The 13,004-nt window shown below is 45.5% G+C and overlaps 2 protein-coding genes across 3 annotated transcripts in view; one reads left to right on the top strand and one right to left on the bottom strand.

Annotated features, from left to right (window-relative positions):
* Window positions 1–2,831: 2,831 nt before the first annotated feature.
* Window positions 2,832–10,249, top strand: cdc42ep1a (CDC42 effector protein (Rho GTPase binding) 1a). The gene is made up of 2 exons (XM_066707279.1): window positions 2,832–6,627; window positions 7,520–10,249. The coding sequence occupies exons 1-2, from the start codon at window positions 6,150–6,152 to the stop codon at window positions 8,176–8,178; spliced, it is 1,137 nt and encodes a 378-aa protein (XP_066563376.1). The 5' UTR covers window positions 2,832–6,149; the 3' UTR covers window positions 8,179–10,249.
* The window catches only part of sh3bp1 (SH3-domain binding protein 1), a 22,573-nt gene continuing 19,787 nt past the window's right edge, over window positions 10,219–13,004 (bottom strand). Inside the window, exons 18-19 of one of the 2 annotated variants that reach the window (XM_066707277.1) lie at window positions 11,150–11,221; window positions 10,219–10,951 (exon numbers count right to left, since the gene is read on the bottom strand). In XM_066707277.1, coding sequence (XP_066563374.1) covers window positions 10,680–10,951; window positions 11,150–11,221 — 344 coding nt within the window. In that variant the 3' untranslated portion in view covers window positions 10,219–10,679. The remainder of the gene's footprint in view (window positions 10,952–11,149; window positions 11,222–13,004) is intronic. The other variant, XM_066707278.1, reaches the window with a different exon arrangement.

Genomic DNA, 13,004 nt, shown 5'->3' with positions numbered 1-13,004 from the left:
GTGTGAAGCACTGCTTTGCGCAGCTCTTGCCGCACAGGTGACACACGGCGCTGCGCTGGACGCACATGGCGCCTCACTCGGCCGTGACTGAGGCCGCAGCCCGGGTGCGGGAGCGTGTTGGTGTGGCCCTCAGGCACCGCACCCAGGCCCTCCACCCGCCACACAGCCACACCCACTCTTTCAAATCTGCTTTCATAACCTTCCTCTAAGTTTCCAAACTCCTAAGTAAATAAACAAAAAATCACCTCCAGCGTATCTTTATATTCAGGGCATCTCTCGATGTGCATTTACTACTATGTAGGTTCTTTAATGTGTAATATGCCAATTCCAAGGTACTGAAATTCACGATGTCAGACAGTGTCCTTCTCATGGAGATTGGGGCTCAGCACACTGGGGCTCAAGTGTTTACCAGTCTGCTTATACAGCGATCTGTGTGCAATCAGTGTCATCACTCCTGCCGTTCACTTGTGGGTGGGCACAGTAATACACATCTACACATGCAGTATCAACACCGCACTGTGCCGTACTGTGGGCCAGCAACACTGTGCTGTGCTGTACAGTGTTGGACAGTCACTACACTGCAGTGTGCTATGCTATGCTGCACTGTTCTTATACACTGCACTGTGCTAGGCCTCTGTGCTTCCCTACACTGCAGTGTGCTATACTGTACTGTGCTGTGCTGTAGAAAAACTATACGCTTTACCCCGATTATACTGGACTGTACTTAACTAAACTATCCTGCTCTACTGTACTACACATTATTCCACATGTGTGCGTGTGAGAGTCTGTCAGTGTGTCACCACCTCTCCTGTCCTATATGGTCAAGGTTGTGTCGCTAGGTAACTGAATCTGTGCTGGGGGTATTTTTAGGTTTGAGGTGGAATGAGAAGTATTTGCTTTCTTCGTTTATTTCCGCTCTCTCTCACCCCCTGCCTCCTCTCGCTCTGTAATATTCTTACCTTCCTGTATTCACCAGTGCATGAACTTTAGGGCAAGTTCATGCACAATCACGCACTCACACACACTGACACACACTGACACACACTCACACAGACTCACACACACACACACTCACACACATTGACACACACTTTAGAAGAAGGGGTAAAAACCTTCTTTGGCATTGTGTTGCAATGTTCTGCAAGAGATCATATGTGTCACAAATGGAGGAAGCAGTAGAGAGATTGGGGGAGAGAGAGAGGGGGAAAGAAAGTGAGAGGGACCATTTTTGCATCCAGTCAGCAGTATGGACTCTTATCTGTAGGGAGTGTTTGTCCTTTTGGTTAATTTAGTTAAGGATTAGCAAACACTAACAACAGAGACTTTCATAGAAACTTACTGAATTCCACTGTACTATAACAGCACTATTCTACTGCACTGTTACTACAGCCCCCTACTATAACAGCACTACTGCACCGTTACTACAGCCCCCTACTATAACAGCACTACTGCACCGTTACTACAGCCCTCTACTGTAACAGCACTACTGAACTGTTACTACAGCCCCCTACTATAACAGCACTACTGCACTGTTACTACAGCCCCCTACTATAACAGCACTATTCTACTGCACTGTTACTACAGCCCCCTACTATAACAGCACTACTGCACCGTTACTACAGCCCCCTACTATAACAGCACTACTGCACCGTTACTACAGCCCTCTACTGTAACAGCACTACTGAACTGTTACTACAGCCCCCTACTATAACAGCACTACTGCACTGTTACTACAGCCCCCTATTGTAACAGCACTATTCTACTGCACTGTTACTACAGTCCCTATTGTAACAGCACTATTCTACTACACTGTTACTATAGCCCCTTATTGTAACAGCACTATTCTGCTATACTGTACTGTGCTGTATTAGCTTGTGGACAACTGGACACAGGGCTTTGGGGGGGTAACTAGAGCACAGAGCTAGACATACAGGGCCCAGCACTCCCTCTCTCCTCTCCGGTCCTGACCTCTCCTTCCTACTTTCTCTCCTGTTCCTTTAAACGCTGTAGACCGCAGGCATGCTGGCAGGCAGGCTGGCAGGCAGTCAGCGCTCTCTCTCTCCCTCCCTCTCTCTCGACACAGGCCTGGTTTCAATCAGGCCGCCGCTGTTTTATTTGATGGGAGTAGCAGAGCGCAGTCTGATTGTTATTGCTCTTTTGTGCGCACTGTGCGCACAAGGTTCTCGTTAGGCTCCGGCGCTGTGCCTGTGTCCCTTTGACTTGCCAAACCACACGCCAGCCTGACTCCCACACACAGCACTTCGGGATATTATTATTATTATTATTATTATTATTATTATTATTATTATTATTTGTAGTTGTAGTTGTATGTTTAAGTGTCACCAGCTGACTGTTTCTGGCGTTTACATAAGAACGTGTCAAACTGCCTGACATAAACATAGAGTGAGCCAAGGGGAAAACAAGAAAAACTAAATGACACCCATTAATTGAATTGTGGCGTTAATAAGCTAACTGTCCTGAGCAGGCCATCAGTGCGCCTTAAGCCTATAATTTAGCATACAGTGGGAGAGAGAGAGAGCCACCCCACGACCCTCCCCGACACCCTCAATTACCCTGACTGACACTGACAGGCCCACGGATCAAGCACTGTGACATGCTGTTGGTTATCCTCAATATACACCCTGGAGCAATGCTGTCCGCTAACGCAGCACAGTGTTCACAACGGTGCAGCCCAGCACCATGCTAAGAAAAGTCGGGCAGGTAAGCCACAAAATATATGTTTGCTGTTAAAACTACAAGGGTCTGTCACAATACAGCGTTGATGATGATGATGATTCTAGTTTCTCTGTCTCGCCCCTCTCCCGCAGACTGCCACGCTCTCAATGAATCGGTGGGAAATCCACAAGCCCGGATAATTGCTCTAAGTGGATTGTATAATTTAAGACCGGGAGGGGAGGAGTAGGAGGAGGAGGAGATTATCGTCTAATCTGGGACACAAACAAACTGCCCACCAAAGACACGGATACACCGTTTGGACTTTTCAAAACGGATTGGGAGATTGGGCCTCTTTTTCTGAACTTTGGAGGGAACTCTTGGAAAACTGAATGAAACAAAACTGGACTTGGAAGAGAAAAGGTGAAGGAAATAAAGACAAGACGGGACAGAAGTGGACAACGATGGGAAACTCACTGGATTTGCACTGACACGCGTCGATACAGCTCCCTGGGTGGATCCAAACTGGACAGCTGAAAAAATCACAGCTGGATATTGAGGAGAAGTGGGGGTTTTTCCACGCTCCGTTTGTTTAATCTCAGAGACTGGGCTTCCCTACGGCCTCAGTCTCCCGTGGGGTTCAACAGAAGCAACGGATATACCAACTTTGAGTGTCGTTTTTCATATTTTATTATTTAGATCAGAAAACACAAATGCATAGGCCTAGCTTAACTTAAAACATCTCCCATCAAGGTTTTTAACAGGTGTTTATGGTTTAATTGTTTGACAATTGATAGGAAATTCATATTGTTTCTGTTGCTAGGATGGTGAGGTATATATAGGCAGTTAGTGTTTAGTTTGTTTGTTTTTATACTGTATATGTTGTAGATCAAGTATACATTGGAATTAAAGTTAACGAGAGAGAGGGGGATAGACAATGTAAATTAAACTTATGATTGTGCCCATATTTCCCGATCTATATCGGAAAGTAGGGGGAATCGGAATACTAACTACATTTTGTTATTTTATGAGCTCTGTCGGATACATTGACTTTTGACACTATTTTATACTCTTAACATATAGGGGTAGACAGTGACACCTTAACACGGGAAACAATTGAATTATTCACCCCCACAACGCCCTACCTTTAATCGAAACCATGGTAGACGTGTGGTTAGCTGTCTAGGGGGTAACTCGGATCGACCCGCGTTGGACCTTGAGGGAGAGTATTGGAACCGAGTCAAGTTAGAATATAAAAAAGCTGTTTTAAAACCCGACAAGATCCAATTAGAGATCTTAACTTATTTATAAACGGAAACAAGGGTGAGTGGGACGGACAGAGATCCAGGGAGGGAGGGAGGGGGGGCATAAAAGCCAGCCAGCGGTCACATAAGAACTGTAACTTAGAGAAAAAACTAAACAAACACCAAAAAACAAAAGAGCCACTTTTTAACATAAACAAATATATTCAAACCCATAAGCAACTGAAGGTAAATGTAGAGGCAAACCATCAGTCTGTAATCAGAAAGCGTTTATTTGTGCTAATTTAGTGTGATTGTTGGGTTTCTGATGAACCTGAGGTTCCATCGGCTAAAATATAACGGCGTCTTATCTAGGGGAACATACTTTGAATATCTGTAATCATGGCTTCATCAGACTGGCTCCGACATGTCAGTATTGGTAATTGGAGCTTACAGTTTGGTCTTGGAATGAGATAAAAAACAAAAACAACAACAAAAATATAATAAAATCATACTTTCAAATGATATATGTTTATTTTTTTAATATAGGGTATTATTGAGAAAACCTGAGTATACAGCCTACTGAGAAAGTAGGGTTATCCTATCCACGTAGATTACCTATAGCTATATCATTTGGGAAAGTATTTGGATAGTAGGAGGTTTGTAACAAATGTTTCTTGCTTTGGTATAGATTTATAGTTCCAGCATTTGAACGGGAAGAAAGCCGATTTAAAAATCAAGCATTGTTGGTTTTATTTGGGCCAGTTTTTCAACTTTATTTAGTTTTATAAATGTTGTATTTTTATTTTTTCGGGTTAGAGTTGGAAAGGCAGTGAGAGTAGAGCGTAGAAAAAAGATTGAGATTGAATTTTTCAGTTTTGTTTGCTTTGGTTCGACTTACAAGCAAGCGGGATACAGTTTATAGACTGTTTATCCTAACCTCATCAGTCTTGCAACTACGCCCATGGTAACACACTCCACTTTCAAAAAAACACACACAACAGTTGGTTTATATCGTTATTTTGTTGTATTGTTTCAGTCTCTGGACCAGTACCAAATACCCTCTCTGAGTTCAGAGTTAATTGTTGAAGGAAGTGTGTGGGAACAGGATTTTTTTTTTTTTGGATTAAAAGATTGGTTTCCATAACCGCAAAGATATTTGGACCTGAAACTGGATTTATTGCAGAAAATGTAGATTCCTTCTACAAACCAAACCTCTTAAAAAAGAAAAGAATCGAAAGCGGGAACTAAGACCACATACTTAAGTTCCAAAAACTCTGGGATATACAATTTATTCTCTGCCTCTATGTTATTTGTATTACTTTGGAAAGCTCTGGATTTTTTTGGGGGGCAGACAATAACCAAAACAACTTTAAAAGGACTTGGACAGGAATTTATTCTAAAAAGAGAAAAATATACGTAGACAGAATCGATCTACAACCCAGATGCTCGCTCTTGGCAATGGGGCCGGTGGAATATGCAGCAGCGGTTTAAATCGCTCTTGTGTGGATTTAAAATAACAATAATAATAATTTCATAAAAATCTGTTCCATCTCAACAATGTTAAAAATACAACTGTGATCACAAAGGGATTCGTACAGAAAGAAAAGGATTTGAAGACATTTTTGATAAAAAATAGTAAGCCTGTAATGAAGGGATTCGGAATCGGGACCTGAAACACTACCACTACCACAGCACTGCGGCCCCCGGGGTGGACATGTCAGGACATTTTTCTGTTTTTTTATTTCTTATTAGCGTTAGATTTTAGTTTTTGTGTCTCTCATTCAGGGACATAATGGCTTTTCACAAATCAGGAAACATGATCAAATGTCAGAAACTGGATTTATAACAACAAAAACAACCAGCGGAGAGAGTGGAAGTTGAAGCTTACAGGCCGGAAAAAGTACAGCAGTAGTGCTGCGGCCTAAATGTAAACAAAGCCTTGACTGAACATCACTTTGAAGAAACCCCCTCCATCTCCATATATTTATATAGATCAGACATTTTTACTCCCTTTGTTTTCCTCTCTGTCTCCTGTGGAAGTTAGCTTGTCAAACTTTAGGCCGCAAAACATTAGACCAGCTCTGCCTCGTTGGCTCTCGCTCTGTGCCTTGTTGTAGGCAGGTCGGGGGTCAGGGCGCTGGGGGTGGTGGTGCCTGTAGAGAGAGAGATCGAGACAGAGGGCTTCTCAGTTGGGTTCCTTACCTGGGTCTGCTCCTCACACAGCCTGGCACCATGAGCCTGGGCAAGCTGCCGGTGATCAAGGGCCTGGTGGCGGGGTCTCAGGGCAGGCGACGCTATAAGAGCGACCTGACGGTGGACATGATCAGCCCCCCCATGGCCGACTTCCGCCACACCATGCACGTGGGCCGGGGGGGGGACGTGTTCGGGGACACCTCCTTCCTCAGCAACCACGGGGGCCCTCAGGGCGACACCGACTCCTCCCCCTCGTCCTCCTCTTCCTCCTCCAAGGCCGGGGGGGGTTTCTTCTCCCGCACGCTGCGCCACGTCCGAAAGACCCCCGTCCGCACCAGGGGGGGCTCCCGGGAGCTGGGCACCTCCTCGCCGCCGCCCCCGCCCATCTCACCCATTATCAAGAACGCCATCTCACTGCCCCAGCTGGACCTGGATCCCCCCAACGGCGGACCCCCGCTGCACAGGGCCCTGTTCCCCAGCTCCCCCAGCACCCCCCAGGTGTCTGGATACTGCTACGGTGAGAGGGAGGGACATGGGGAGGGACAGGGGGAGAGGGAGAGGGAGAGGGGGATGGTGAGAGGGGGAAATATTTGACTGGACAATGGTGTCCCCAGTAGCCCTGTCTCTGTGTAAATATGCATCTGTCCTATCCTCTGACCTCTGACTTCTGTCCTCTGTCTGTCAACTCAACTTCCCTGTATCCATACCGTCACATTGCTCTTCACACAACCCCCCTGTGGCTTCCTCTGCAATTCCATGGCACAGTATCCCTGGATCTCACCCCCCCTACTCATTCCCTGTGACTCACAGATCCGCCCTGCTCTCTTCCAGCTTAGAGAGGCTGGCTTTTCCCCTTTCCTCTTCTGTCTGCTGTTTTTCTTTTCCTCCTGTATTTTTCTTTCTTTGCATCCCTCTCCCTCTCTTTTGTTTTTCTTTCTTTCTTTTTTCATTTTTTGTAACTGCAAATGCAAGCTGAGAATCTGCCCACAGCCCCGGTGTGACCTCAGAGTCTGGGATTCCCCCCTTCTCCATCCATCCCTCTCTCACACAGCCCTCCTCCTCCTCCCCCTCCCTGGTAGAACTGCTGAGGGCTACAGATTGCATTCACTCCTCCTTTTTCTATAAATTGCCAGAGAGAGAGACAGAGACAGAGCGCTGTCACAGAGGAATGGAATCTGTGTGGGTTGTGACTGGCCTGCCTGTCTGCGCAGTGGAAAATAACCTGGGATGCCTTGAGCTCAGGGCTCAGCTTATATCGCCCTCTGCTGGTGAAGGAAGTTACAGCAGTCCAATGTAATCCATGTATTAAGGTAGTTTGCTGTGTTTGTCTGTCTATTAATACCTCTCTCTCTGCCATCCTTCATCTCCTCCCCCCTTCTCTCTCTCCCTCTCTGCATCTCTTTCTCCAGGTGTGCACTCTGGGTTCGTCACCCTGCCCCGCCTCTCGCGCTCAGACAAGCAGGCGCAGGACAGCCCCGGGGTCGTGACCTCTGACCTCCGTCGGAGCTCCCTGCAGGACCACAGCGCCCCCTCTCTGGAGTGCTCCGATTCGCTGGACTCCTTCACCCTGGACCTGGGGCCCTCCCTCATGAGCGAAGTGTTCGGGTTGATTGACAGCCCAGTGTCCAATCACAGCCCTGACAGCCCCCCAAGAGAGGCCAGTCAGAGCTTTGGAGAAGAGGAGGCAGGCCCCTCCCTTTCTGTGGCAGTCAGTAGCCCCGTTGATGACCTGTCGGACGCAGGGGAGGATTTAAAAGGCCAACACCTGAACGGACGGACCAGCCCCTACTGCGAGACCCCTGAGGAGCCCGAGTGGGAGGCAGTAGAGAATGGAGATCCTCTAAAAAGGGCAACGCCAGAGGTAGCGGTGGGTCCGCCCTGCAAAGTGGAGCCCGCGATGGAGGCTGAGAGGTTCCAGAGAGCGGCTGACGTCCTGGCCAGGCACTATGGAGGGGCCGGTTTCTTAAAGGGGCAACGGCAGGCCGAGCGTGGGGACACAGACTCTAGCAGGCCCCCGAGAAAGGCCCCATATGCCTACCCTGAGGAGGAGGACGAGATCAAAGTGTAGACTAGACTACTAGAATAGACTCCCCAGACTCTCCTGGGATTGTCTCTGTTCTCCACTGTCCGTCTTGTTAAAGCAATGATCTATGGAACAGGCAGAGATACTCTTACTCGCACACTCTCTCTCACACTCAATCTCTCTCACACTCACACACACACTCTCTTGCTCTCACTCTCTCTCACACTCACACACACACTCTCTTGCTCTCACTCTCTCTCACACTCACTCACTCGCACACTCTCTTGCTCTCACATGCACCCACACCCTGAAGGATCTCTAGGCCTGGTGCTGCAGTTCTCAGGTCGGTGTGGAAGCAGCAGGATGTTGAATTGCTGAACTGACAGGAAGACTGAACAGGAGTCACAGGAAGTCAGAGTAGAGGGATCTGAGTCTAAAGACAACAAGAGAGACAGAAAAAGAGACAGATACAGAGAAAAAGAGACTGAAACAGAGAGAAAGACACAGACAGACGCATAGGAAGGCAGACAAATACACACACACTCTCTCATATATATTTCCATCCTCCCCACTGTCCCTGGCTCCTTACCTCCCCTCTCCAGCTCTCCTGTGCGCTCCCCCCACCCTTACCCAGGGCCCACAGCTGGCACAGTGACCTGCACTGCCTCACTGCCACTGGACTGGCTGCCAGACACACAGCTGTAGTGCGTGCCAATCACATCCTTCATTTCAAACAGTGTTATTCAGCAAGGTCTTTAGTTGAATAAAGATTGCTAGTTAAACACATATATATTTCCCAGTCAAAGTTAGCTACTGAGATTTTTTCTAGAGAAAAAATTGATGATTGTAGCCAATTGAACGGAAGGAAGAGGCAGAACTTTGGACTAATGTGTGGCTGAAACAGGGCGAGAGAAACGGGGAAGATTTGGTCACCTTTTCAGAAAACCATTGAAACATTTTTTTTTAAATACTCCGAAGGTAGAAGAATTCTCTTGTATATTTTATGATCTTTAAGAAGACTTTGAAACACTGGGGTTGAAAGAGATTTTTGTTTTCGAAGGGGTTTAAGGGAATTGACTGATCTTTACAGGTGAGGTGAGGGGAGGGACTTCCTCTTAAAGGGGTTTTTATGTTTTTGGCCGATTGTTTTTCACTTTTGTAAACACAGACTGATGTGCAAAACTGAATACAATATAAAGAATTCTGCAATACATATATTTGGATGGATCAAGCCATAGTAATTACCCAACGGTCCGCATGGATTGGAAGCAAAGAGTTGCGCTATTGTGAGCTGAAGTGAACATTTAACGGACACACACCCAAAAGTGTCATTTTCCAAGAGCTGTAAGATAATGAAGGGAATCTGTGCAACATGTTGTCTGTTTGTTTTAGTAATCAGCATATTTTGGGAAAATATTTAATTTACTGTTTTATTTTGTTTCTTGGTTTGTTTAAATGAGGGACTGATCAGTTAATCTGCATGGGATTCAAGTGGAAGTCTGCTAATATAACTGGCATCTACATCAGAGCTGCTGATCCAATCAAATAAAGGGATCTACGACCATCAGAGTTCCATGCCACATCAAATAAGAGGACCTAGAGTACAGCTACATTACATCAAAACTCCTCGTCCAATCAAACAGGCGGATCTCCAGTACTTCAGAGTCCTCACCCAATCAATCAGCCTACCCACTGGCCTTGCACAGCCTGAGAGAGAAAAATGCCATCTCTCCCTCCTTTAGTTCACACACGAACCATTTACTCATTTTATCTTATATTTTAAAAGTTTTTTTTTTATTATTATTATTTTTGAATTTCTTGAAATGGACAGAAGCTTTTAAAATGATTCTTAACAGCAGAACCCAAAGCGGTCAGTGTACACTATTTTTGTCAGTCATTCAGCAAACTGCATCTATGTACCTGTGTATTAACCCTGCCACTGACAACCCAGAGACACAGTCTGGGCCGGTCTTGTACTCTCATAATGACCACAAGCTGTAATACTGTATTATATATATAAATATATATATTAAAATAAATACACATTGTATTTGGTGCACTAATGAATAAATACAATAATAATAATGATAATAATAAAAGGATGTTTTTATTATGCTGCTTGTGGATTCTGGGGTATTTACACATGAATTTGGTTTTGTCATCTACAAGTAACAAGTAAATAAAATAAAATCCTTTTAGTGCTTTGCGGGGCTGGAAACCCATGCAGTACAACAGGGTGCAGTGCAGTACAATTCCACACAGCACAAGGTAGGGGAGAGGTATATACAGAGATACAGAGCAATCACTGATTTCTTGTTATTTTGTGGAAGGGGAAGGGGGGGACAACAACTTCACACACAATGCCCTTCAAATCAGGCTGGGGGGCATGGAACCAGTGATATTGTAACTACTGGATGTCCCAAACGAGAGAGAGACAGATGGAGGAGAGGTGCAGCAGGGGGAAATTAAACAACAATCAGACACACAAACAAGAGACAATGATTCTTGGCATTTGAAATTTTCCACTTTCCCACAGTCCTGCAATCTCACTGGGCAGGTGAGGAGACACGATTGCTGACTGGTGGCCGAGGAGGCGGGACGTTGGGCGCTCGGATGTTCCCTCTCCGGCTTGGGGCCTTCTTTCCCTCAGCTTGCGGCTGGGCCTTAGGGGCTCCCGAATGGACCTTGGGGGCTCCTGGCTGGGCTGGGGGCTGTACTGGAGCCTGGGGTTTGGTAGGCCCATGATGGGAACCTTTGGTCTGGGATCCAGGCCCCTTGCCTTGGGTGATGGCTGGTCTTTGCAGGAAGGATTTCTTGGCTTTATAAAGAAGAAAATTAAGAACAAGAATCTCGGTCAGTATTGTAATTGGGCTTTAGTGCAGTCAGTCAGTGTGTCAGTCAGTCAGTGTGGCCCGGGCCCTGTGTGAGCAGTGTGCTGTATTGGGGCTGCAGTCCGTTAGTCAGTGTGCTGTACTGGGGCTGCAGTTAGTCAGTCAGTCATGTGCTGGAGACTCACCGACAGGGTGCAGCAGGGAGAACACAGGGTTGGTGTGCTGCAGGAGGCTCATGTAGCACCGCAGCCTGGTCCCTGGCAGCACAACAACACAATACGATACAACACAACAACCCCACAACACAATACAACCCCACAATTCAACAACCCCACAACATAGACACAGGGCACAGCTGGTCACACACAGGACCAGACCAGACACACAGACACACCAGTGTTACTTATGTACAGATACTGGGTGGTCAAAATGATGGGTTCTTATGCAATACTTATACTGTACATGTATATGTATTCACACCCCGCCCCCTCCTCCAAAACCGTTTGGACATTTTGTACTGTTACAGTCTGGAATGAAACTGGACTTAATTGGGATTCTCTCCCTTTGATTAACACCAATACACAACACTTTGGAGGTGCGAAAATACATGTTTTTTTTTTTATTGTGAAACAAAAGTTAATTAAACATAAAAATAAAATGTGTTAGTTGCATACGTATTCACCCCCCTGAGTCAATACTTGTTAGAACCACCTTTGGCCGCAATAACAGTTGTGTCTTTTTGAGTCTCTACGAGCTTTGCACACCTGATTCCTGTAATGTTTGCCCATTGGTCTTGGCATAATTGCTCATGTTCTAGGATGCTCAGCTTCTTGTTTTTAAACCCCTCCAGTATAGCCTTGGCTGGGTGTTTAGGATCATTGTCTTGCTGAAAGGTGAACCTCCGCCGCAGTCAAAGGTCTCTTGCAGACTGAAGCAGGTTTTCCTGTAGGATTTTCATCCATTTTGCCCCTCAATCCTGACAAGTTTCCCAGTCCCTGCTGATGAAAAGCATCCCCATAACATGATGCTACCACCATGCTTTACTGCGGGGATGTTGTTGTCTGGGAACTGAGCAGTATTGGCTTTGTACCACACAGTGTTTTGCATTTAGGCCAAACAGTTCAAATTTGGTCTCATCTGACAAGATAATTTTTTGCCACATCTTTGCGTCTTCCATAATACTTATGGCAAAATCCAAATGGAATTTGATGTGATGGATTTTCAGCAATGGCTTTCTCCACGTCACGCTTCCATATAGCCCAGCATGGTGGAGCAGAAATATGGACAGTTTCTCCCATCCTGGCTGTGGAACTTTGTAGCTCCTTCAGATACCATGGTCTCCTTTGCCCAGTCGCTCAGTTTCGGTGGATGGCCTGTTCTATGCAGAGTCATGGTTGTGCCATATTCTTAATTTTTTTTTTTAAATGTATTTAACTGTGCTCTGGGAGATGTTCAAAGTTTGAGATATTTTTGACTGGTGTTTTTCCAGAACTTTCTCTCAGACTTGTTTTGAAAGCTCCATGGTCTTCATGGTGTGGTTGCTTGGATCTGATCTCTGACTCACTCTGGGGCCTTTCAGAGACAGGTTTATTTAATCTAAGATCATGTGACACTTTAATTGCACACAGGTGGACTCCATGTAACTAATTATGTGATGTCTGAAGGCTATTGGCTGCACAACAGCTTATTTAATGTGTCATAGCAAAGGGGTGAATACTAATGCAATCAAAACTTTTCAGTTTATTTGTAGTTCATTAAAAAAGATAGAATTCCATTTTTTTCCCAACATCGACATTATGTAATAAACAGTGACAGAAAATCTAAATTAAATCAATTTTAGTTCCAGATTGTAACACTACAAAATGTCCAAGTCACACGAGCTGTCAGTAGTCCAGCCTATGGGCTTCATTATTCATTATTGTTTTAATTTAAAACCGTTACACTCTCAACAGAAATGCACTGGTCAATGTAACTGATTGGGAACAAGAGTGAAAATGATGTTTATTTTTTGGAAGTGAAAGCATTACATGTTTGTCTTGC

Source organism: Amia ocellicauda, chromosome 6, assembly GCF_036373705.1.
Source record: "Amia ocellicauda isolate fAmiCal2 chromosome 6, fAmiCal2.hap1, whole genome shotgun sequence".
In the NCBI taxonomy this organism is placed as follows: Eukaryota; Metazoa; Chordata; class Actinopteri; order Amiiformes; family Amiidae; genus Amia; species Amia ocellicauda.
The sequence above is the reverse complement of the archived record's forward strand: the minus strand, read 5'-3'. Positions and strand labels throughout refer to the sequence as shown.

Bases quoted from the DNA above. Each gene is read 5' to 3' on its own strand.
- cdc42ep1a (XM_066707279.1), top strand. From the start codon at position 6,150: ATGAGCCTGGGCAAGCTGCCGGTGATCAAGGGCCTGGTGGCGGGGTCT. The intron at 6,628-7,519 runs GTGAGAGGGAGG...CTCTTTCTCCAG, and splicing joins GGTGTCTGGATACTGCTACG to GTGTGCACTCTGGGTTCGTC.